The 20279-nt window shown below is 38.0% G+C and overlaps 1 protein-coding gene across 1 annotated transcript; it reads right to left on the minus strand.

Moving 5' to 3' along the window:
• Positions 1-666: 666 nt before the first annotated feature.
• LOC101170678 lies at positions 667-5585 on the minus strand. The gene is made up of 4 exons (XM_011477475.3): positions 5298-5585; positions 5109-5205; positions 3582-3696; positions 667-2816 (listed from the first exon to the last, which is right to left on the minus strand). Exons 1-4 carry the CDS (start codon positions 5497-5499, stop codon positions 1602-1604), a joined length of 1629 nt encoding a protein of 542 aa, XP_011475777.1. The 5' UTR covers positions 5500-5585; the 3' UTR covers positions 667-1601.
• Positions 5586-20279: the final 14694 nt, after the last annotated feature.

Here is a 20279-nt window from a genome sequence, read left to right on the forward strand (position 1 = left end):
TTGTTTCTTCTTTTTTCCCCCTTCAGTTCTAATAAAAATAAATTTTTGGTAAAAGGACAATGTTAGGAAATCCTATGTGTCTTTTAGCTTGATATTAAAAACTAAAAAGGCAACCCAATTTAACATCAATTCAACCTTAGTCTTGTTGGCTTTCTAGCCCCATATGGTGGCAAAAAATATTGCAAATTATATAAAAAAAACGTAGTTGAAAGTTTAAAATGAAACACAAAATTTAGCAAACAGTTTTTTTCTTAAATGTAAACCTACTTTGAGTTTATTGAAGATATCTGTAAAAGCACCAGGCAATTCAATCATACTTTTCTATAAAACTCTAACAGCATATTTGTAACTTTACCTGTACTTTACATTTCTAAAATGTTTGTTTTTGCACAACTTTGCAGTAAATCCTGTCAATAGATTTTTTTCCACATCCCCAAACACAAAGGAGTGTAAAAATTAGTGATGCTGTCATTGCACAATAATTAACTTAAGCAGCTGAATCTGAGACCAGCTGTGATGTAATACAGGACATTCTGGAGAACAAGAACAGGATTTATGAGGTCAAACCAACAATCCTGCAAGCTCTGCCAGAAATGTGTAGGCCTCTGTTTAGGAAAACAAATTTATCACCAGATGTTACAAGTGCCAAAAGGAAAAAAACAAAACTGAAATGCAGTATAAGAAAGATGGTTTATTTGAAAACACATCATCTAAACAGTTGCTCTAAATTTATATTACATTAGACACTTTACTTTATCTTCTATTGTAGTCCAAAAGTAAAACTTCCTATGTTTTTACAGCAAATCCTCCTAATCATCCATATCTTCATCAGGAATTATGTCAGGTTCTGTTCTGCAAATCCAACATTCATATTGTTTAGAGAGTGGACATGACGAAAAGCCGACACAATACAGACGTAGCAAATCATTCCTTGAACCACTTAAAATGCCTACTTTAAAGGAAATTCTCTAATGTAAACAAACAAAAAAATCAGGCATTGATTTTTGCAGCTTAATTTGAAAATGTTACACAAAACACTCACCTCAGCACAGACCAAACTGATCTGAAGCTGACGATTTATGGTTGTTGGAGAATACACATTTCTTTGAGTCTGAAATCCTTCACTCAAAATGCCACAATGTTTTATCACTTAAGAAAAATAAAAATTAGTATATTCATGGCAGGTTTGGTGAAAATATGGCAAAGCAACACTGCAAGTATTGTAGCTTAAAGTTGGAGCTTTTGTGTTCCGGTAACTGAGGTAGATTTTTAAATGTCAGCAGTCTAGATTATCTAGTTTACATTATTAACTAAGCAGCAACAAACTAATGGTGCAAATATAAAGTTATTTGCAGAACTGAGATAAGGGGCACTTTTTCACATTTGTCACAATACTGAGCCACAGGACTGTGCATTGATAAGATACACGAAATAAAAAATAAAAAGGATATTTCATAAAACTGGAAGAAACTGTACAATATAATGCCTCAGTCCTGAAAGCAAACAGGAGACCAGGAGTAATAACGCAACAGTTGTTTCAGTTAAAGCAAACAGCTCATTCTGATTATTACACCACAGTAAAAGCACAGGAATGCCAAATCTTACAGGATGATCTCGATATCAAAAGCAATTTTTTCTCTTTTGACTTGAGCGGTTTCTTGAACAGGTTTCTGCTGACCCGGAAAAATGAGGAAAGTCTCACTGGGCTTCTTTACAACAGGATCCTGTGTTTTTTTTGGTCTGTTCAGAATATAATCATAATTTCTTTTAACTTCAAGCAGAGAGGAGGTGAGGCGGTGAGGTGAAAAGAGCCCCAGAGATGGGGGCAGTTCTGGATGTACATCAGGAAGACTACTGGGATTCATTTTTGGCACCACGGATTTATTCAAGTTTGTTGGAGAAGATGGGCGGGGCAGAGCAGGCGTTTTTGCTGATGTCAGGACAGGTGTTTTGATTTGCAAGATGGGGAGCTTTGGGACAATTTGTGCAATTCTGGGTAAAGACAAAACACAAATGACAGGAACATTGCGTTGAGGCTGAAGTACTGATGAGATCTGACTGATCTTTTCTTCAGCTTTATTTGGCTCCACCTTATTTGGCTGAATATTTTCTGCAGTTGAGCTGCAATCTAAATGTTCCTGCTCCTCCTGTTCCCCCTCCTCATCCTTCATATCCTTCTCCTCCTCTCTCCCCTTCTGCTCCTCCACCTCCTCCTCTTCCTCAGAAAGGGAATCCTCCTCAGACTCCATAACAGGAACTACCCGGGGCTGAAAGGGAATGTGGTTGTGGCGTCGGCAGAAAAGAGCACTGCACTTGGGGCACTTTCTGCCATCTTTAACATGCAGCAGTTTGTGACGCTTCAGGTTCTGACTTGTAGTGAATGACCGATCGCACATGTTACATGGAAAGGACGGCTCATCTGTGATAATAGACGGGGCTTCTACAGCAGGCGCCTCCCTGTTTTCTGTGACTTCACCTGTCGCAGGTGTCTTACTGGTTTCCATAGCTCCAGTTGTCACAAGTACCTCCAAGTTTCCTGAGGCTACAGCTGACATAGGTGCTTCAACTGTGCCAGAAGACAGCTGTACGTGGTGCAGCCGGTGGTGGTTTATGAGCTCTGATACATTGTGGAAGGTCTGATGGCATAGATCACAGAAAAAGCCACCTGCTGGTGACAGAATGGACTTAAGGATGACAACAGGACTCATTCCCTGTGGTACGGATTCCATTGGTGATGGTGATACAGTGTTTAGGTTTGATGCTGTTTGCAGGCAAACTGTTTCAGTCAAAATCTCTTCAGTCTGCAATTCCACCTCCTAGAAGACAAAAGCGTAAAAAACTCACTAAGGAAAATATAAGATATGATACACAAAGTTCAGGTATTGAGTAAATTCCGGCATAAGTTTTACAAATACTGGTCCTAAAGACCCACGCCGATGAAAATGCTGTTTTTAACATGCACTTAGGCATTTTCCTAATGACAGAGAACATAGATTAAGAAAATTAAGCTTAAAGTACGAGTATTTCTTTATTCAAATCATTCAAATCAGGAGCACATAAAAACATGCAGTACGGAAAAAATGTGCTGAGTGGGCCCCAGTCTTCCTGCTCCACTCCATTCTGATGCATCCACTTGCAGACCAATAGATCCATGTACGTCTTTGTTTTGCTCGTCTGAGCTGGTATCCGGATCAAAACTGTACGACTGGATAGCTTCAAAATTATTCGCCTATTTTGTTACACCGGTAAGGTTAGATAGGGGGTGTGATGGGCTATAAGCTAGCGGGAGAGAGTGTAAACAGATGACACTAAGTTATTTGTGACGGGAAGGGAGGGTAGGCAGGCTTGCTCCGCGCCAACGGTCCCGCCCACAACTCAGAGGTGAATTTCTAATGAACCATCGCTGCTGTACAGAAACCATGTTCTAGAAAAAGACACTTTTTGGGGGGCTCAAAACGATAAAACATAATTAAAAGACAACTGGGAACCCTTTGGATTACTTTAGATCAAAAGCTGATAGGAGTGATACTTCAACAGTGGATAACCCAAGTCTAAAAACAACAGAAATTGGTGAGCGTTACCTCTTGCACTATTGGGGATGGTGGCGCCTTTTCAGGGGTGTTTTGTCCAGAAAAACTTGTACTCTCCGTCCCTGCATTGGCCCGACGGCGGCGTTTTTTTCTGGAGCGGTAAATCCTTCAAAAAACAAAAAGAAACAAAGGACAATAAACAACAGTAACATAAAAAAAGGCTCATAAGCACAAGGACTGAAGCCTGGGCCATTAAAAACAAAACAGACAGAAATATCTAGTCCAAAATCCACACAAAATCATGTTTTCGTGTTTTCCTCAACCATGTAGGCACTTGTATGCAGCTACCAAAGCAGTAAAAAAACATCCTTATTTATATTTCTGAAATTTCTACTTGTTGATCTAAGAATGCAAATCAATGGATTTTAAAGAGTAGTTAAAAAACAAAATAACAAGATTATAGTTGTTAATTCTTAAGTCCTTTACATACAATCTTTTTTTCCCCACTTACATTCAGAGGTAAAATGTTTTATTTATCAAAAAAATTTTTAGACAGCCCAAAATATTCCACTAGTTTACCAATTGTATAACATTTAGTTTGACGTCATAGAAAGGTAGCCTTTGTTAAGAAACTTGAAATATTAAATATTCTATGTGATGTCTTCTTAAATATGTTGTTGTTTCCCTTTCGGCTTTTCCCATCAAGGGTCGCCACAGCGAACGAGTCGCACGGTAAACTTGGCAATGTTTTACGCCGGATGCCCTTCCTGACGCAACCCTCTCAAAGCAACCGGGCTTGGGACACGTCTTCTTAAATATACAAACCAAAACAACAAAAAATTAAATAAAGAACCCTTCAAAACTAGGTTTTTCCCAAAAGAAATATTGTTTTGTTTCATTTTTTTCCTGATTGATTATGAAATCACTTTTACATATTCAGTAATAGAGCTGCACATTAACAGGAAAACTTGCGATACATGAAAAAAAAAACACTCCATCATTTCCATTGAACTGCAATAGTTTTATTTAAATAAAAGTCAACATAACTAGGAGGAGGGCATCTGGGATAAAGGGTCTCCTTTTGATACGGCAAGCTGCCATGAAATAGGTTTAGCATGAACATTTAAGGTGACTCTTTATTGCACTTTATCTTTTGAGATGAGTTTATCACAGAGGCTGAGATTAAGGTGACGATAAATGTGTGATTTATTGTACAGGCCTTGTCAGTACTTTAAACTAACAAACAAAACAGACTGATCCTTTATAAATTAGCAAGTTCTCACTAAAATAAACTGTTTTTTGCTTTAAACAAAAATCCTCAAGGACATGGTTTAAAAGAGAAGAAATCTTAACAACTGGATTTGATGAATCTTTTTTTTTCCATTCACCTTTAATCTGGATAATATATATATTTATAATTGAGAGACACACCTTTTTGCAATTCAGACAGTCCTTTAAAGTAGTTGCGAAAAGGACAAAGGAGCATCATGAGAGTACTGCATACCTAAAACATTTGCAGGTATTTATTTTTTTAAGCCTTATGTGCAAGATCTAAGCTGAGGCAGGCACGTGTCTTACCATTCCACTCTTTTTTTCTTTGAGTTCGGCCTCTGCTTTGTGCATGTAAACACAGTGGGCACATAGTCAGGCATGTCGTAGTCAGGGGACGCTTCTCCTGCAAAACAGGCACGAACAAAATTAAAGTTTCAATTTCATTTACCAAAACAATTATCCCGTTTGCATTCAAACCTGTTGTGTTAAACCTACCAGAGATAAAATGAGCGCCACAAATCCGACTCTGCTGGTTTAGCTTCTTGGTGCTGCCGTTCGCTTTTTGGATAGCATCTAACCACAATTGCCGTCTTTCGGCTTGAAACACTCGAGACCCGGATGGTATTCTATAAAACTTGATATGACTGCCTGGCGAGTACCGATTTTTACAACCATTTATGCAGCAAATGAGCGCCATTTTCTTGTTTACTTTACAACGAAACGCTCTTAGGGTTAGCAAAAGAAAAAGTCATGGAAGAAAGTTTACTTCCGTGGTAAACATGCGCGCGCAGTCTCGACGATGACGTCATGCAATTGAGTTTGTTTTGGGAACTTCTTTTTTGGGGGGGATGACAAAACATAGCTTGACATCATAAATCAGACAAGTGTACAAACAAAGAGTGTACAACAAAAACAAAACAAAATAAAAGTAAAACTGAGAGGGAGAGGAAGAAAAAATAAGTTTATTTGTTCCTCACATCCATAGAAACAAAAAGGGAAGTTTTCAATCTATATTGTTTTTCTTTTTGGTTCCTAATGAGGTTTAGTTTTTCCAGGTGTACTTTGAATTCATTTTTGAATAAAATAAATAGGAAGAGGTCGTCATTTATTTTTATTTTTGCATGTTAAATTTAGCAAGGCACTTAAGTTTTCGCTGAATTACCGTAGATTTCTTCCAATTTATTTTCGAATATGATGCCAAATATGATGCTTAATGAAAGTTTTGGGAATTTTGGGAACATATATTTTTGACAGCTGTGTCGTTTTTGCTTAGATATTTTTCATTTCAACCCCCATTCCTGCACGCTTATGGCTCATTATTGGGAAACAAAGACGAGAAACTAGAATGAAAGCCTCTCCTTTTGGAAGCCCCTATCCCCATCACAGGGTCAATGGGTGTGGTTGTGCGGGAATTTGGATCTTCTTTGGATCTACTGAAATGGCAGCATGGTAAATAGGAGACACATGTCTTCTCTGTCAATGATTTTTACAGTTTGGTCTTCCATTGAGTGTCCTTTGTCTTTTAAATAAGAGAAAAAAAGCAGTACCTGTCCTGAAGTGTTGTTTTCTCTTTCTTGGTACCTTCTCATGTGTAGTAGCTGTTTAGTTTCAACCTATGTACAGCTCAAAGTATTTTTCACTACACTGGACTTGCTTCATTTTTCTTTGGGTGTGGCGGGTGAACCAGCCTCCGCCTGTGTGTGTTTTTGGTTGAAATGGGCTTGTATTTCAAACTAAACAACATTGTGATCGGGATAGGGGGATCTGACTGATGACTTCCCTCTATGTTAGAAAAAGAAGATCTGTGCTTTCCATAACAAAATCATCTTCATGCAGGACAATGCGCCATCTCATGCTGTATCATTGGCTGCTGTGAGCATAAAAATAGACAAACTGGTGGTCTGGCCCCCATCCTCCCCTCACCTCAACCATTTACTGTAAATATGAACTGGACATACTGACCCCTCCTCCCTCATGGTCCAAACAGGAAGTACTTGCTGGCTCCAAGAAGCCAAAACCCATAGACTTATATAGAGAAACAAACAGCTATTACTCAGTCATTCTATTGGTCAGTATAAGTCTTGCTCTGATACATCTTTAAAACATCTTCTTGCTAATCATGACTTTTCTTTTATGGAATTTTTTCTCTTTATCTTCAAGTTATAAAGTGACCAATCAGATGCCTCGGTAAAAGCATGTGGTGCCCATTGGCTCCCACCACAAATTTTTGATTGACAGATTTTCCCTAGCTACTTTCAGTCTAAGCGTGTGGACTTTGAACAAGCTCACTCATGCTTGGCAACAGTAGTTGCAATAGAAACGATGACTCAGACCGCCTCAGACTAATCACTGTTGACTGGCTCCAAATGGCGGCGCCTGTATCAAAGGAAAAATGGCGACTGATTTTCCTTCATTTTGCTGGAGTTGGAGGCAAGGCGTTTTCTATGGGTGACGTCACATCTCTACATACAGTGACCTCAACCCCATTGAGAACCGTTGGAGCATCCTCAAGTAAAATATTTATGAGGGTGAGAGGCAGTTCACATCCAACAGCAGATCTGGGAGGCTATTCTGACATCCTGCAAAACAATTCAAACAGAAACTCCCCAAAAACTAACAAGTTCGATGGATACAAGAATTGTGAAACTGCTACAAAATAAGGAGTCTTATTTTAAAATGTAATTTGACCAATTAAGATGTTTTTGATTGGAATAGTGTCAGATAAATGCATCAATAAAGACAAACACAATAAGAGACCACACCAACAAGCAACGTTTCTTGTGTACAAGGGAGGAAACAAGTGTGATGGAGGATTGCTATCACCCTTTTTCTCTCAAAGGACTGCTGCTCTCCGTGCTCCTTTTATTGAGAATACAAGTGGGAGGTTACAATTTACAAGCAGAGAAACTAAGTTAAAAAGTCCATTATGGGTGTATTATATTGAACCTTTTGGGCATATTTCAGTTCAATCAGCACCCTTCCTTATCTGCTAACAGTGTGTTGTAAAACCCCATCATCTTAGTTTGGGTAAGAAGTGGGCAATAAAACACAGAACTGTTGCTGAAAAGGTAAAAAAGTCATCTGTAAACTACAGCATTTAAACAATGATAAAAAAATTAAACCCATTTCTTTCACAAATAGCTTTTGATTTCAGTAAATATGACCTCCTACTGCAGCAAATTCAACAAATGACCATTTTCTGTTCTTTTGAAATTATAAAATGTCTTGAAACACTGTTGTGCATAAAAATGTGGAACAGTGCATTTGACATTTTTAATTAAAAAATACTGTTATCTTTAGGAGGTTTGTTTATTAACATTTAATATATACTCTAATGGTTAGTGGCTTGAAAATGATTATGCTGAATATTAAGTATTAAGTTAGTAAGTAATTAAATCTTTACTTACACAGAACCTTTCTCAGATCATCCCACAAAGTGCTTCACAAAGTTAAAACAATATAAAATCAGAGAAAAAACTTTAGTTTATGATAATTAGATAAGCAAATGTAATTAAAGTGTCTTTTTTTGTTTTAGTTTCTGTTTTTTTAATCCATGCATTTAATAATTTCTGAGTTTGAAAAATCTGTGTACATTCTTTATTGCTTTGACTACAATGCTTGAAATAAATCAATAAATCAAATCAAATCCATCAAATCAAATCAAATCAGAATGGCATAAAGCAGGTAAAACCCTATATAACACTCTTAGGCATATAAGTCAAACAAAAGTGAAAACAAGTAAAATTCAGCTGAAAGCTCTCCTTAATGAAAACGTCTTAACTGGAGTTTTAAAACGCTCAACTGAGTCAATCTGGTACAGAGACAGAGGGAGGTCATTCCAAATGTGGGGAGCAACTGCCTAAAAAGCCAGGTCTCCCCTAGTTTTAAAAGGAGTTTTTGGAAGACATAAAAGATTCTTATGAGTGGACCTAAAGAACGCGCAGGAGCCAAACAATACACGTTTCCTAAGCAGAGAAAAGGAGAGTGTAGTAAAGAAATCACAGAAAATTTGCCAAAAAGATGGAGCAAAGCTAAAATAAATGAGTAACTGTTTTAGGTGAAAGTTTTCAAAAGGTACACATTATGTCAATGTGGGCTTAAATCTTAAATACAGTAAATACATTTTTGCAGGGTAAAATCTATGTTAAATGTTAGAAGAAATGCCTTTTCTTTCTTAAAAGCCAGACCCTTTTTCCAGGATGCATCACCTACAAATTCTTTCCAATAATGAACAACACAAGGCAAAGTTTTTAATGAACTCTAGAAATGGTAACTCAGGAACATCCATTCAGTTTCTTAATCCACTACATCCCTTTTGGGGTCATTGGGTTAATAAGAAAAAAACTTACACCTAAATATAAAGCAGTTAGAACATTTAGAACAAACAAATTAGTTGCATTATCAAAAAAGGAAATAAGAAAAGGAAAAAACCCAAAATTAGATAAAATGAAAAAAACTTTAAACACTGTGGGTTTTAATAAAACTGATTGTCTTTAACAAAAGTAAAAATTGTCCTAGTTATATACTCTTCATAAAGTTTATTGAATTTAAATACAAACAAATTTCCTTATGAAACATAGTAAAAAGTGCAATAATTTTTAAAAATGTATTTTTTGAGCAAGTGTGAAAATGGTCCAAACATTAAAACAAACAGTACACTTTCGCCCCCTGCTGGCTGTTGACAGGCAACCCTTCGAAGTAAAGACCCACTTCGATAGGCACCCACTTCGGCATTCGGCGTAAAACATTGCCAGGTTTACCATGTGACTCGTTCGCTGTGGCGACCCCTGATGGGAAAAGCTGAAAGAGAAACAAAAGAGATATTCTTTGTAACCCAGAAAATGCAATTGGCAGATCTCAAGCCCCCTGCTCCGCTTCATTCGGATGGTTTGCCTTGTAGGTGACTGGTACCATGTACATCTTTGCATTTCTCATCCTATGCTGGCATCTGGCTAAAATCTTTACATCTGAATATACTCAATGTGTTCAGCATGTTTGTTGCACCTGTAATGTTTGGTTGGGGTTGTGAGGGGTTGTAAGCTAACGAGAAAACATGTAAAAGGATGATGGGATGTGTGGTCAGGCTTGCTCCACACTAACTGTCCCTCCCACGACTCAGAGGGGCATTTCTAATGAACTACTGTAAAAACTATGTTAAAGAAAACGACACTGGTTTTTTGATTTAGGCTAAAAACGGCATAGTCATAATTAAAAGACCACTGAGAACACTTTTACAGGAGATCAAATGTGTTTCGAGTGGGACTTAAGGGGGTTTTACTTGTTTGTAGATGGAAAATGAGGCAATACTAAAAATAATGTAGTTTTTTTTTTTTTGCTAGATGGAATCATTAAAAAAAACTGTTGTCCTTCACAAAATTGAAAAACTCTGTCTCAAACAGCACCTAAATGTGAAATTGGCACAAAGATAAAAGACATCCACCATTAGTAGTTTTATTCTTTGTTGTTGTAAGAATGTTTCTTGTCAATAAATATTATATTGTTGCAAATTTCTGTTTAAATGGTGCAATATTTGAAAGGAGCATGCAGCAAAGCTCCCATGAAAAAGGCCAAATCCTCTCTGCTAATGGAAAAAAAAACATTTCTCACTGACTCCAAATGAGCTTCTGAAATTTTTATGCTACTTCAAGCTGCTGCTCTACTAATCCAAATAGTAGGATTTGTTGATCTTCAGTAATGTCGCCTCACTGAATGAAATGAAATAACACTTTATTTATTAAACAGTTTTAACATTTTAGTAAGGCAAAGGGCTTTACAGAATTTTTTTTCTTCAAAAAATCTTAAAGAAGGAAAAGAAAAAATCTTCACACTTAAAATAGAAAAAAAAGATAAAACACACACAATCCTCTTAACCCCCACTGACTCTCACACACTTCACATAATAAAATAGAAATAGAAAAAAAAAACGGAAATACTGTTAGAAATCTGACTTGATGCTGAAGTGAGGAATTTGTGTTTTTGGGAAACTGTTCACACCTCCCCGATCTAAGCAAGCAGCCAGACCCAAAATATCCCACAGCAAAGATCCTGTTCTGGGAGCAGGCTTAGTCCCTGGTGTGGAGGATCCCTCTGAGGACATCACTGAATTTAAAAACAAAGTAAAAAGATGTGTAAAAGGTGACAATAAAGATGAAAAACAACAACAAGAGCTTGTGGACATGTACAATCACTAAAAGTAGATTTAAATGATGGGGAAAAAAACATCAACCTTCAACAAACATGAACACAAAGTATGAATAGATAAAGTATAATAAATACTAATAAATATAATATAAGCCAAATAAATATAATATAAGACAGGTTTAGATCTAGAGCCTTCCTTTAAAAAACAAGGCCAAGCTTTCAGACAGAGGTCACAAAGAGAGGATTCCAAAAGGACGACACCCTAAAAGTCTTTTTCGATGTCAGAACTTTCGTTTGAAAGATTTTCTGGCTGAAGGCTTCCCGCTCAGACAGTCTCGAGCAGATCTCATGTAGCCATTCTGAAAGACACTGAGATGTCATTCTGCAACCAGTAGATCTTTACAGTCTACAACCTAAATCTGTTCGCCAAGATAACTTCAGTCAACCCAGAAGACTTCCTGTGGAATTTGGGAGCTGAGAGGATGGATGTGGTCCAGACCTCAACTACGCTGTATTCATTTCTGAATAACAATCTTAAGTTGAGTAGTTTGCCAAAGAACCAAAAGCGTGGATTGTAAATAAAACAACAACATTAAACCTAAGAAACAACATTTACTTAAAGTTTACATAACGTATCTTAATGTTCCAATTTAAATAACTAAAGTACTAAGAGGTAACTTTCTTCTGTTGCTGCTTTCAAAGTTAAACAGAATAAATCTGTAAAGTAGGGCAGAGAAGGAAATAAACTGAATTCTTTTTTGCGTCCCAAAGTAGCTTCACAATTTGAAATGTTTACATAATTCTTATTGTTGTTCAACAAATAACTCAATTATTCATTGATTTATATTAAATGTACTCACCTGTTTCTTACTTCCTTACATGACTGATGGTAGTTTAAAAGTACGGCACTCCAGCAGAAGAGTTTCTCTGCAGTGCCACCCCTGACAGTTTCATCACACAGCAGGGCCGTTAACAAACCACACAGAGGACGCAGTAATTAGGACAGAGCCCTGTTCCCGGGGAGCTGTACCTGTCTCTGCTGTAGCTTGTAATGACTCCATATGTATGTTAATATTTCCTGGGCTATCTTGGGTGCATTCGAGGAGCACATTATGTCTCGGCTGGTACTTTCTGATTGTGGAAAATCCCCCGGGACTCTCTTCATTTATGACTTTTCCCGCTCTCACTTCTGCAGCTGCTTTTGTTCTGCACTGTCATTGCAGATATCGCAGAAACATTCACACTCCAACTGTTTTATTTGAAAACACGTGTGACGCTTTTATTTTGGTTTTAAACTAGGTCGACATAGATTGGCTGATTTTGGCTACTGTTAAGTTTCTATTGTCTTGTCATGTTAACATGACATAAAAAAGTTTCTCTTTGATCAGGTGAATAAGGAATGGAGGACTGCATTAAAGGAGTCTGCATTAAACCAGAAGATGCAAACAAAGTTGTTTGTCACTTAACACAAAAGAATGCGATGTGTTGCATGAGTAACCCACAAAGAAAACCTGGAAAAGATCTGAACACGATTCACTCATTTATTTCCCAACATTTGAATGAAAATTCAAATTTCACTCACACACATCCTGGCTGCTGTGTAGCCAAAGAAACCTCTTCCAATGAGCTAACATTGCTGCTCTCCATATTATTATCCTCCATTCATTATTAATTAGTGATTAGAGCCCCTGCGTTTCCGTTCCTCATTCTTTCTTTTTACCTCTTTTGTCAACATATCTATGGAGACCTGACTGATGTCAAAGTTTTGCTTTTCTGCCGAAGAACCCAGATTTTGTTAAAGAACTCGAATCAGCTGCACTTCAATCACTGTCAAGCGTTTTATTGTTGTTTTTTCTATTTCTGAGGTCTTTTTTAAAAAAAACAAGTGATGGCCTCACTAATTAATATACTTCAAGATAAATTGCAAATAGAAAATCCAATTACACACTCACTAAATAATAGCACAGCTACTGCTGCACGCAGGTAGAACTGATTTCCTCATGATCTTAAACATCCCCTCATTTTGGTCTAAAAATGCACACTGACATACTACATCAATGACAACCTATCTGCTGCATTTAAAACGCTTTTTTTTGTTGTTGTTGCAATAAGATTGATCCATCTTTAAATGATTTCCTTGAATGAAATGTGCTTTACAGGAAAAGCTGGTTTGCCTTGTTTAACCAAATAAAAACAGGCAAACAGAATAAAACATGTCTTTTTTTTCTTTGATCTGATTAGATGCTGCCACATATGGGGCACTGCTTTCCAACAGCCAACGCTAAAGGTTGACCAACCGTGAATAAATTATCAGGAACTTTCAAATCTTTATGGTTTTGTTACATCTGAAGCTTGTAATGTGGGCCAAGACAATTTGAGGTCATGTGAGTGGAGTTATTTATTTTTTGATGTTCAAACTTGTCTCTGTAGAGAGTATTTAGAAAGCAGCATTTTGTTTGTGAGATGAAATGCAAATAAGCTCAACTACTCATTATCATATTAATGAAGAAAGATTCCATTCCGCCTTATTCATTTTTAATTGTTTTTGTGAAGTAAAAGAATTCAGTTGCACAAACAGGACTGGTTAAAAAGCCATTGTTACTAAATAAAATGGTCATTTTTGGATGAGATTTCTACAGATTTTTTAAATTTAAGTTTTACAGAATACACCAGTTTTTAAAATTCTGTTTTATTTTTAAACAGTAGCAGGATGTCACCAGCAGGTGTCACTGTGGTCAAAGTGAGGGAAACGTGTCTTGACCTGAAGTATGGATTTAAGTTAGTGGTAAACTAGACAGAAGAGCTGACCTTTAATTGTGAAAAAATAAATATTGCAAAGGAATAATTTAATTTAAGCAACTTTAAAAAAAAGTAGTCAATCTTTTTCATTAAGCCTAGTCCCAGTTTCCTTTAACGGCACACGTTTATGGTTTTGCTTAATGATCAAACCCAGACACACCTATTGTTCTTTCACTTAAATCAACATTTCAATAAAAATTAAAGGATGCATATTAAAACATCCCTACAGTTCAACAGCTGTGATCCAACCTGCAATATTCTCTGCAAACAATGAACTTAATGTATTCAGTAAAGTCTTGTTTTATTGTATTTCAGAATTATTAGTTTTCATGGTTAAAACCACCAGTTTGTTCTTTAAAATACACCTGGGTTTGTCCTTCTATCAACTTAAAGTCTCTGACCTGTAAAAAAATGAGCTGGCATTACCACCGGGTCCTTTCCCTCCTCCTCTCCTCTTCCGCCTCAAGGTGACTTCTCCATCTGCGCCAGCCTTGGTCATGCCAGTCCCCCTTGACTGAATTCATATATTTCTGTCTCTCTTTCTTTTCTTTGAGTTGTTCCTTTCTCACCTGTTTTATGAGTTTACCCCGAGCTGTAAGAGCACAGCAGTACTGCTTGTCCCTGGCAACTGAGTGTGTTTGGGTGTGGAGAACACGGTTCATCCAAGCAGAATGTGTCTGAGCTGAAGTACATGCAGTGACAGCAGCACCTTTCTTCCTCATTCTGATGCTCAGGTTGGACTGCAGGAGATCATCATTATTATTATATTCTAATCATTCTAATCAACAACATGTTTGAAACAAATGTAATAAAAATGCATTTGTGACTATTTATCTATATCTTTGATGAGTGATAAATGGTTTAGGTAGCTGAAGAGGATCTGGCCAAACAGAAACAGTCTCCTCCGTTTCCCTGATGCCTCAGCCACCTCCAACCCTCAAGTGTTGGAGCTGTTGCTCCTGCCATCACTCAGTTGTTCAGAGGTTGAGCCACTACATTGCAATTACACATTCATTTTACCCTCACAGTCAGCCAGCAAGGGTCCCCTCCCCCTCAAAGCTCCCCATTTCTTCCCTGCACGCCTCTTTTTCCTCCTCACCTCTCTCCGTTTCTCTGCCCTCACGTGCAATCTCTCTTTTTATCTGATGTCTCAGCTCCTTCCCTGACACCCTTGACCCTCTCCAGCTTTTAAGCCCCTCTTTTACACTTATTTCCCTCACCTTCAGCAGGTGCACACAAAAAAACCCCACAAAAGACCAGAAGCAGAGCTGGAGAGTGAAGGGGCCCAAGGAGAGAAAGATGAGTGAAAACAGCATGAAATACTGTGAAATGTGAGGGGGAGAGCAGAGAGTAGAGTGGGTTGGAGACCAGGGGGTGAGTGGAGAACCTGGCTAATGATATATTGATTTGACTGAGCCTGAGGCAAACAAGTAGAAGTGTGTGGGAGGTGACGAGTCACCGCCTGCAGATGTCTCACAACACCTGGGCGAGATCGGTTTTGTTTATTGTATGCTAATCCTGAAAGGAGAAGAGGCGCCTTATGTGACAAATCTCCGTCTGTTTTTTTTGTGTTGTTAATCCATCCAGAAGAACAATATAAAGCCACCTAACAAGAGCAATCTGAGGAAAGATCTTAATTGTTTTCATCATGGTAAAAGCTCAGCTGTCAGTAAGAGCAGTCTGAGTCATTCTGAAGGGAGGTTTGTGGCGAGCATTTAGCCGGTGGACGGCCATCGGGGATCACATTAGGTGAGGTCCTCCAGGGATGGAGGCTCAGAAAAGGGGGAGATGGAAGGATGAAGTGGAATTAATTGGATTTTATGTTTTCTTTTCCGAATGCATGCTTGTGTCCCAGCGGGCAAAGAGGTGAAAATCTCTTGTATTAAACACATCTCCAAGTAAATCAGATGTTTCTCTTCATTTTAAGAACTAATGGATGATAAAAAGGAGCACAATGAGGAAACAGAAGTCAAACTAGTCAGAGAGACTACAGCTGCAAAGCCTGCAGTGTCTGAAATGACTCGATCGATTGAAAAAATTCATTTATCACCGGTTGAAGCTGTTTTAATTCAACATCTTGTTTAGCTGCTGTGGCATTGCCATCCCTCCTGTTGTGCTAATGCGAAACAGCATTCCTGCCCATGTTGTTTTATGTGAATTAATGGGTAATATTATGCTACAGGCTGAGGCAGGCTCTGGAGTAGAGAATCATTCAGGCGTTCGACATGAAGACTCTGAAGTCAAATTAATTAGGCTACTCCCAGTAAGCCGTCCTCCTTCTCCTCCACGGCTCTGTGGTAACCAATTTTCCCTTTTGGAGAATTCAAGTCAACGCCCACTACACTACTTTCTTTGTGTGTCCTTCTTTCAGGCGTTTTGTTTTTATGGGAAGCTCGTAGGGATTTTCTGGCATCAGACTTTCATTCATGCTTCTGTTTGCAGAGTTCTAACCTGCATTTCTAACATTCAGATTCCACAATTTTTCATTTTTGTCATTACAGACCACTTTTTTTCTGGATTTTTATCTTTATTAGATGATATCAACCTAAAACCCTCTCAGTCAACGCTTTAATGAATCGTACTTTTTATCTGAAAGAGTGTTTATCCAGCCTTTGCTTCGCTTCCTAACAAAACCTCTCCTTTATTCCCTCCATCACTTCTTTTGTCTGGCTGGAGCCATGTGAGATTTGGGATCACAGGGTTCGGAGTTGGGACCAGTGAGGTGTTGATGGGTTGACTTCAGGGGATAAGCTTCCATGTCCCTCATCACCGAGGAAGGCCATTAATTTGTTTAAGAGGACTTACATGCCCCACATGATTGTCAGCCCCTTGTGATGGACAGACCCAATTATCTGCCCTGCTCTGTTTTTTTTTTTTTTTTGCTTTTTCAGTTCTTTCAGTAAAATAAAGCTTCCAATTATTGTTCAGCAACTGGTTCACTGAGTTAGAAATGATCACTTATAACTGATTTAACATATTGAATCAGAAATACCTTTCTCACTGACCAAAGCAACAAAGTCCCACCTCAACATTTAGAAAAATAAACTCCATTTGTTTTTGTTTTTATGGCCATTAAAGCATTTTATTATAAAGTTTAGCTTTAAATATTTACAATATTTTTTTTGTAATAGTGTTATATATCTATTGTATTTCGTATGACAGCAGATACAAGTTCCTTTCAAAATAAAATATTTTAAAAATGATGGTTTACGGATGAAAGCACCTTTTGTTTAAAAAACATTTATTACTGACAAATACCCATTTTTAAACCTGTAAATTAATACAAATGTCTAATGAGCCAATCACATTGCAGCATGTTACCACGTGGATGTGGTCAAATGACCGGCTGATGTTCAAACGAGGCACTACAAGGAGGAAAGGTGAAATAGATCATAAACATCTGTCAGTGCAGTTTCTGGAGAGTGGCAGGAAGATGGGGGAATATTCAGTGAATGTCAATGCACTGCTTGGAACGGCTTTGTTGAAGCCAAACCAAAGAGAACATTATTCAAACTTGCCCCCTCTTAAAAAAAGGCACGTCTGCAGTAACCAGAGTAACCGCTCGTCATAACAGAGGCATGGCCGTCTTTGAAAGCACAGCACATCAATGTCTTAAGAGGAGAAGGCAGATGACCACAGCGGGGGCCACTCCTGACATTTGAAAGGGGAAAAAACGCTTTTATTTGCACAGACAATGGAAAAAATACATAACAAAGATGATGAATCTGTCACAATGGAAATAGAAAAAAACTTGAAAAAAAGATCCTCTTTTCCGTTTACAATTTACAGATTTGTTTTTTTTTTTTGTTCTTGACACACTTTTGGCCCCTCAATAAATAAGCCTGGTATAAACTCCGCCATCTGTCGGAGTGTTCTTCTTCAAGTCCCTTGGAGAAAAGAACGCACTCATGTTCTGTTTGCTGCAACCAACAAAATATGTGCGTTTTGTCATAAAAACCACACACTGTCACACACAGCAAATCTCACTCTAACACAAGAGGTGTGCCGGGACTGGGGGCTCCCAATGGTCCAGAAACTGAAATGAAGCTGTCAAAACAATTAAAGGAAATGAAAATTGAAAAAGGTTCAATCATAAAAGATGTTTAATCAGGAAAACCTAAGGTGATGTTGGTAAATGTTGGGAATTGAATGCAGGTTAACGGCAGTACTGCGTTCCAGATGTGTCCATGATCTGGACTGTGGAAAAAGTTTTTCTTTAATTAGCTTTTTTTGTTTATCACCGGTAACATAACACTAGAATTTACATTTTTTAATAATATCCAACTAAGATTTCTTCCATAATGGTGGGATGATTAAATGATCCTATTATAATATTTTTGAATATGTGTATTTCGGAAGCTCTTCGTCGGAAACATTCTTAATCTGCAAGCTTTGCCTTTATCTGTTCAAAATATTTGCATGTTTTAGGAACTGAAAATGCTTTTCTTTTCTCCCTGACATTATGTGGAAATCACAAAACTTCCTTTTTTTTATAATAGGTAGCAAGATTATTGAGGTTTATTGTGTAATTTGGGGAATTTTTAAATGTTTTTGGAAAATGTATGGAGCCATAGAATGAATTGGAGCTAGAAAACATTCATTAAAGCAGACATTTTAAATAATTGATAGCTCATTGAAACATCAAGACCCTCACTAATTCTTTTATTTTTCTTGAAAAACGTTTCTTTCTCAATTTATGTTCCCCCTTACTGGAACAGGAATTTTGACAACCTCATGTCACAGCATAATAAAAATAAAAACAGTGCATTACTGCAAAAACAAAACAAAGCAAAAAATATTGTCTTCAGTTCCCAGTATTCCTTTAAGTTGTTTTTTGCTGAGTTTCCACCTCTCACTTTCTGTTACTTCACAGTCTCAGTTCTGCTCTGTGGCATCATTTCATCATTTCCTCTTTGAGATGGCTTTCAAGCACTGTGACACCGCCAGAATGTGAATGAGGATCCCCCAAAAGGTCATCTGTAACGACCCGTCAATCACAGCCTTTTCTTTGACAGTCAGGGCCTGTAATAAAGTGAGGGTGCCTCCTCGCATGCACACAGGAGCTCACATGCAAACTCCAAGTTGCTTCTGCTCACAGTGTATTATGTACTAACAATCTCCCCACAGCAGTAAATAAATGATGAGCGCGCTGTTTAAATTCTGCCAGTATTGCGTTGCTCTGCTGGCATTGGGCTCCTGTTTTCCTCCACAGTCGGAGAAGGTCTCGGTGGAATGAAACAAACACTTTTTTTCCTTTTGTTTTTAACATTTTTCTATTCTCCCTGCTTTAAACTATTCCCAGCCACCCCCAATCTCCTTTTCCATTTTAGGCCCCTTGAAAAACTTCACTGCCAAATCTCAACGGCTCCCTTTGCCACCTTCCATTTACTCATGAATGCATAATATTTTTCATTTACATTTTGGCTGGAAAAAGTCCTGTTTTGCATTTTAGTGATGCAGAAGGAGTTTTTTTTCTTATTTTGTGTGTGTGTGTGTGTGTGATCTTTTCTCGTGATGGGTTGAAAGGTGGAGAGCTACAGCGATGTTAGGAAAAAGGTGGAGCTCAGTCGGGAAATGAAAGAGCACCGACCTGCAGGTCACACTCCTTTTTGCTCAGGTGGAGATCCATAAAGAGACAAATGCATAATGACTTGCGCTGGCATTTAAAGATCCACTCTGATGAAAAGGTTTTTTTTTTGGTTTTTAACACGTTCTTGTGGCATTTTTCTGATGACAGAGGATACATATAAAGAAAATTAAGATGAAAATAGCATTTCTGAGTATTTCTTTATTTAAACTGCTGTGAATCAGGAGAAAATGGAAAAATTGGAAAAAGCTTGTAGGTGTGACGTGTTACGTATTACAGCAAGCCACAAGCTCCCTGCTTTGCTCCAATCTTATGCACTGGTAATGTTGGGTTAAAGTTGTGAGGGGCTGTAAGCTAGCAGAAAAGTGTGTCAAACAGATAGATGACGGGAAATGGGGAATGGGGACAGGCTTTCTCTGTGGTAACAGTCCTGCCCACAACTCACAGGCAAATGGTAATGAACTACTGCTGCTCTGCAGAAACTACGTTCTAGAAAACTAGTTTTTTTTTTTTACTTTGGCTAAAAACAGCACAGTCAAAGTATGATTGGAGGGAGTCTTAAGATAAAAACAGATCCCAATGTTGGACAGGAGAGTCCAATATCCACAGTCCCTGCTTTTTTCTCATCTCTGCCCCAACTATAATAGGATGACAGGCTGACCTTTTGTGCTCTAAAGGCGTTGGACTGAGAAAACCTAGAGGCCTGCTTGTGTGAGCTGCATTCAGTATCAGAGGCGACATGGGGAGAGGTGGTGAAAGACGTGCAACCTTGTTGATCCTCACATAGCCACCGTGAAATCCTGCTTCATCCGTGGCTCGCAGAAGCCATCAAGGGAAGATTTGTGTGTGTGAGGGAGACAAACACTTGAGATGCGTAACCAAGACACAAAATTCTCGACTGATTTTTATTTCAGAAAACTGATACGGCACGGAGAGGAATGCTGACGAAA

This window comes from Oryzias latipes, chromosome 7, assembly GCF_002234675.1.
Source record: "Oryzias latipes chromosome 7, ASM223467v1".
NCBI lineage: Eukaryota > Metazoa > Chordata > Actinopteri > Beloniformes > Adrianichthyidae > Oryzias > Oryzias latipes.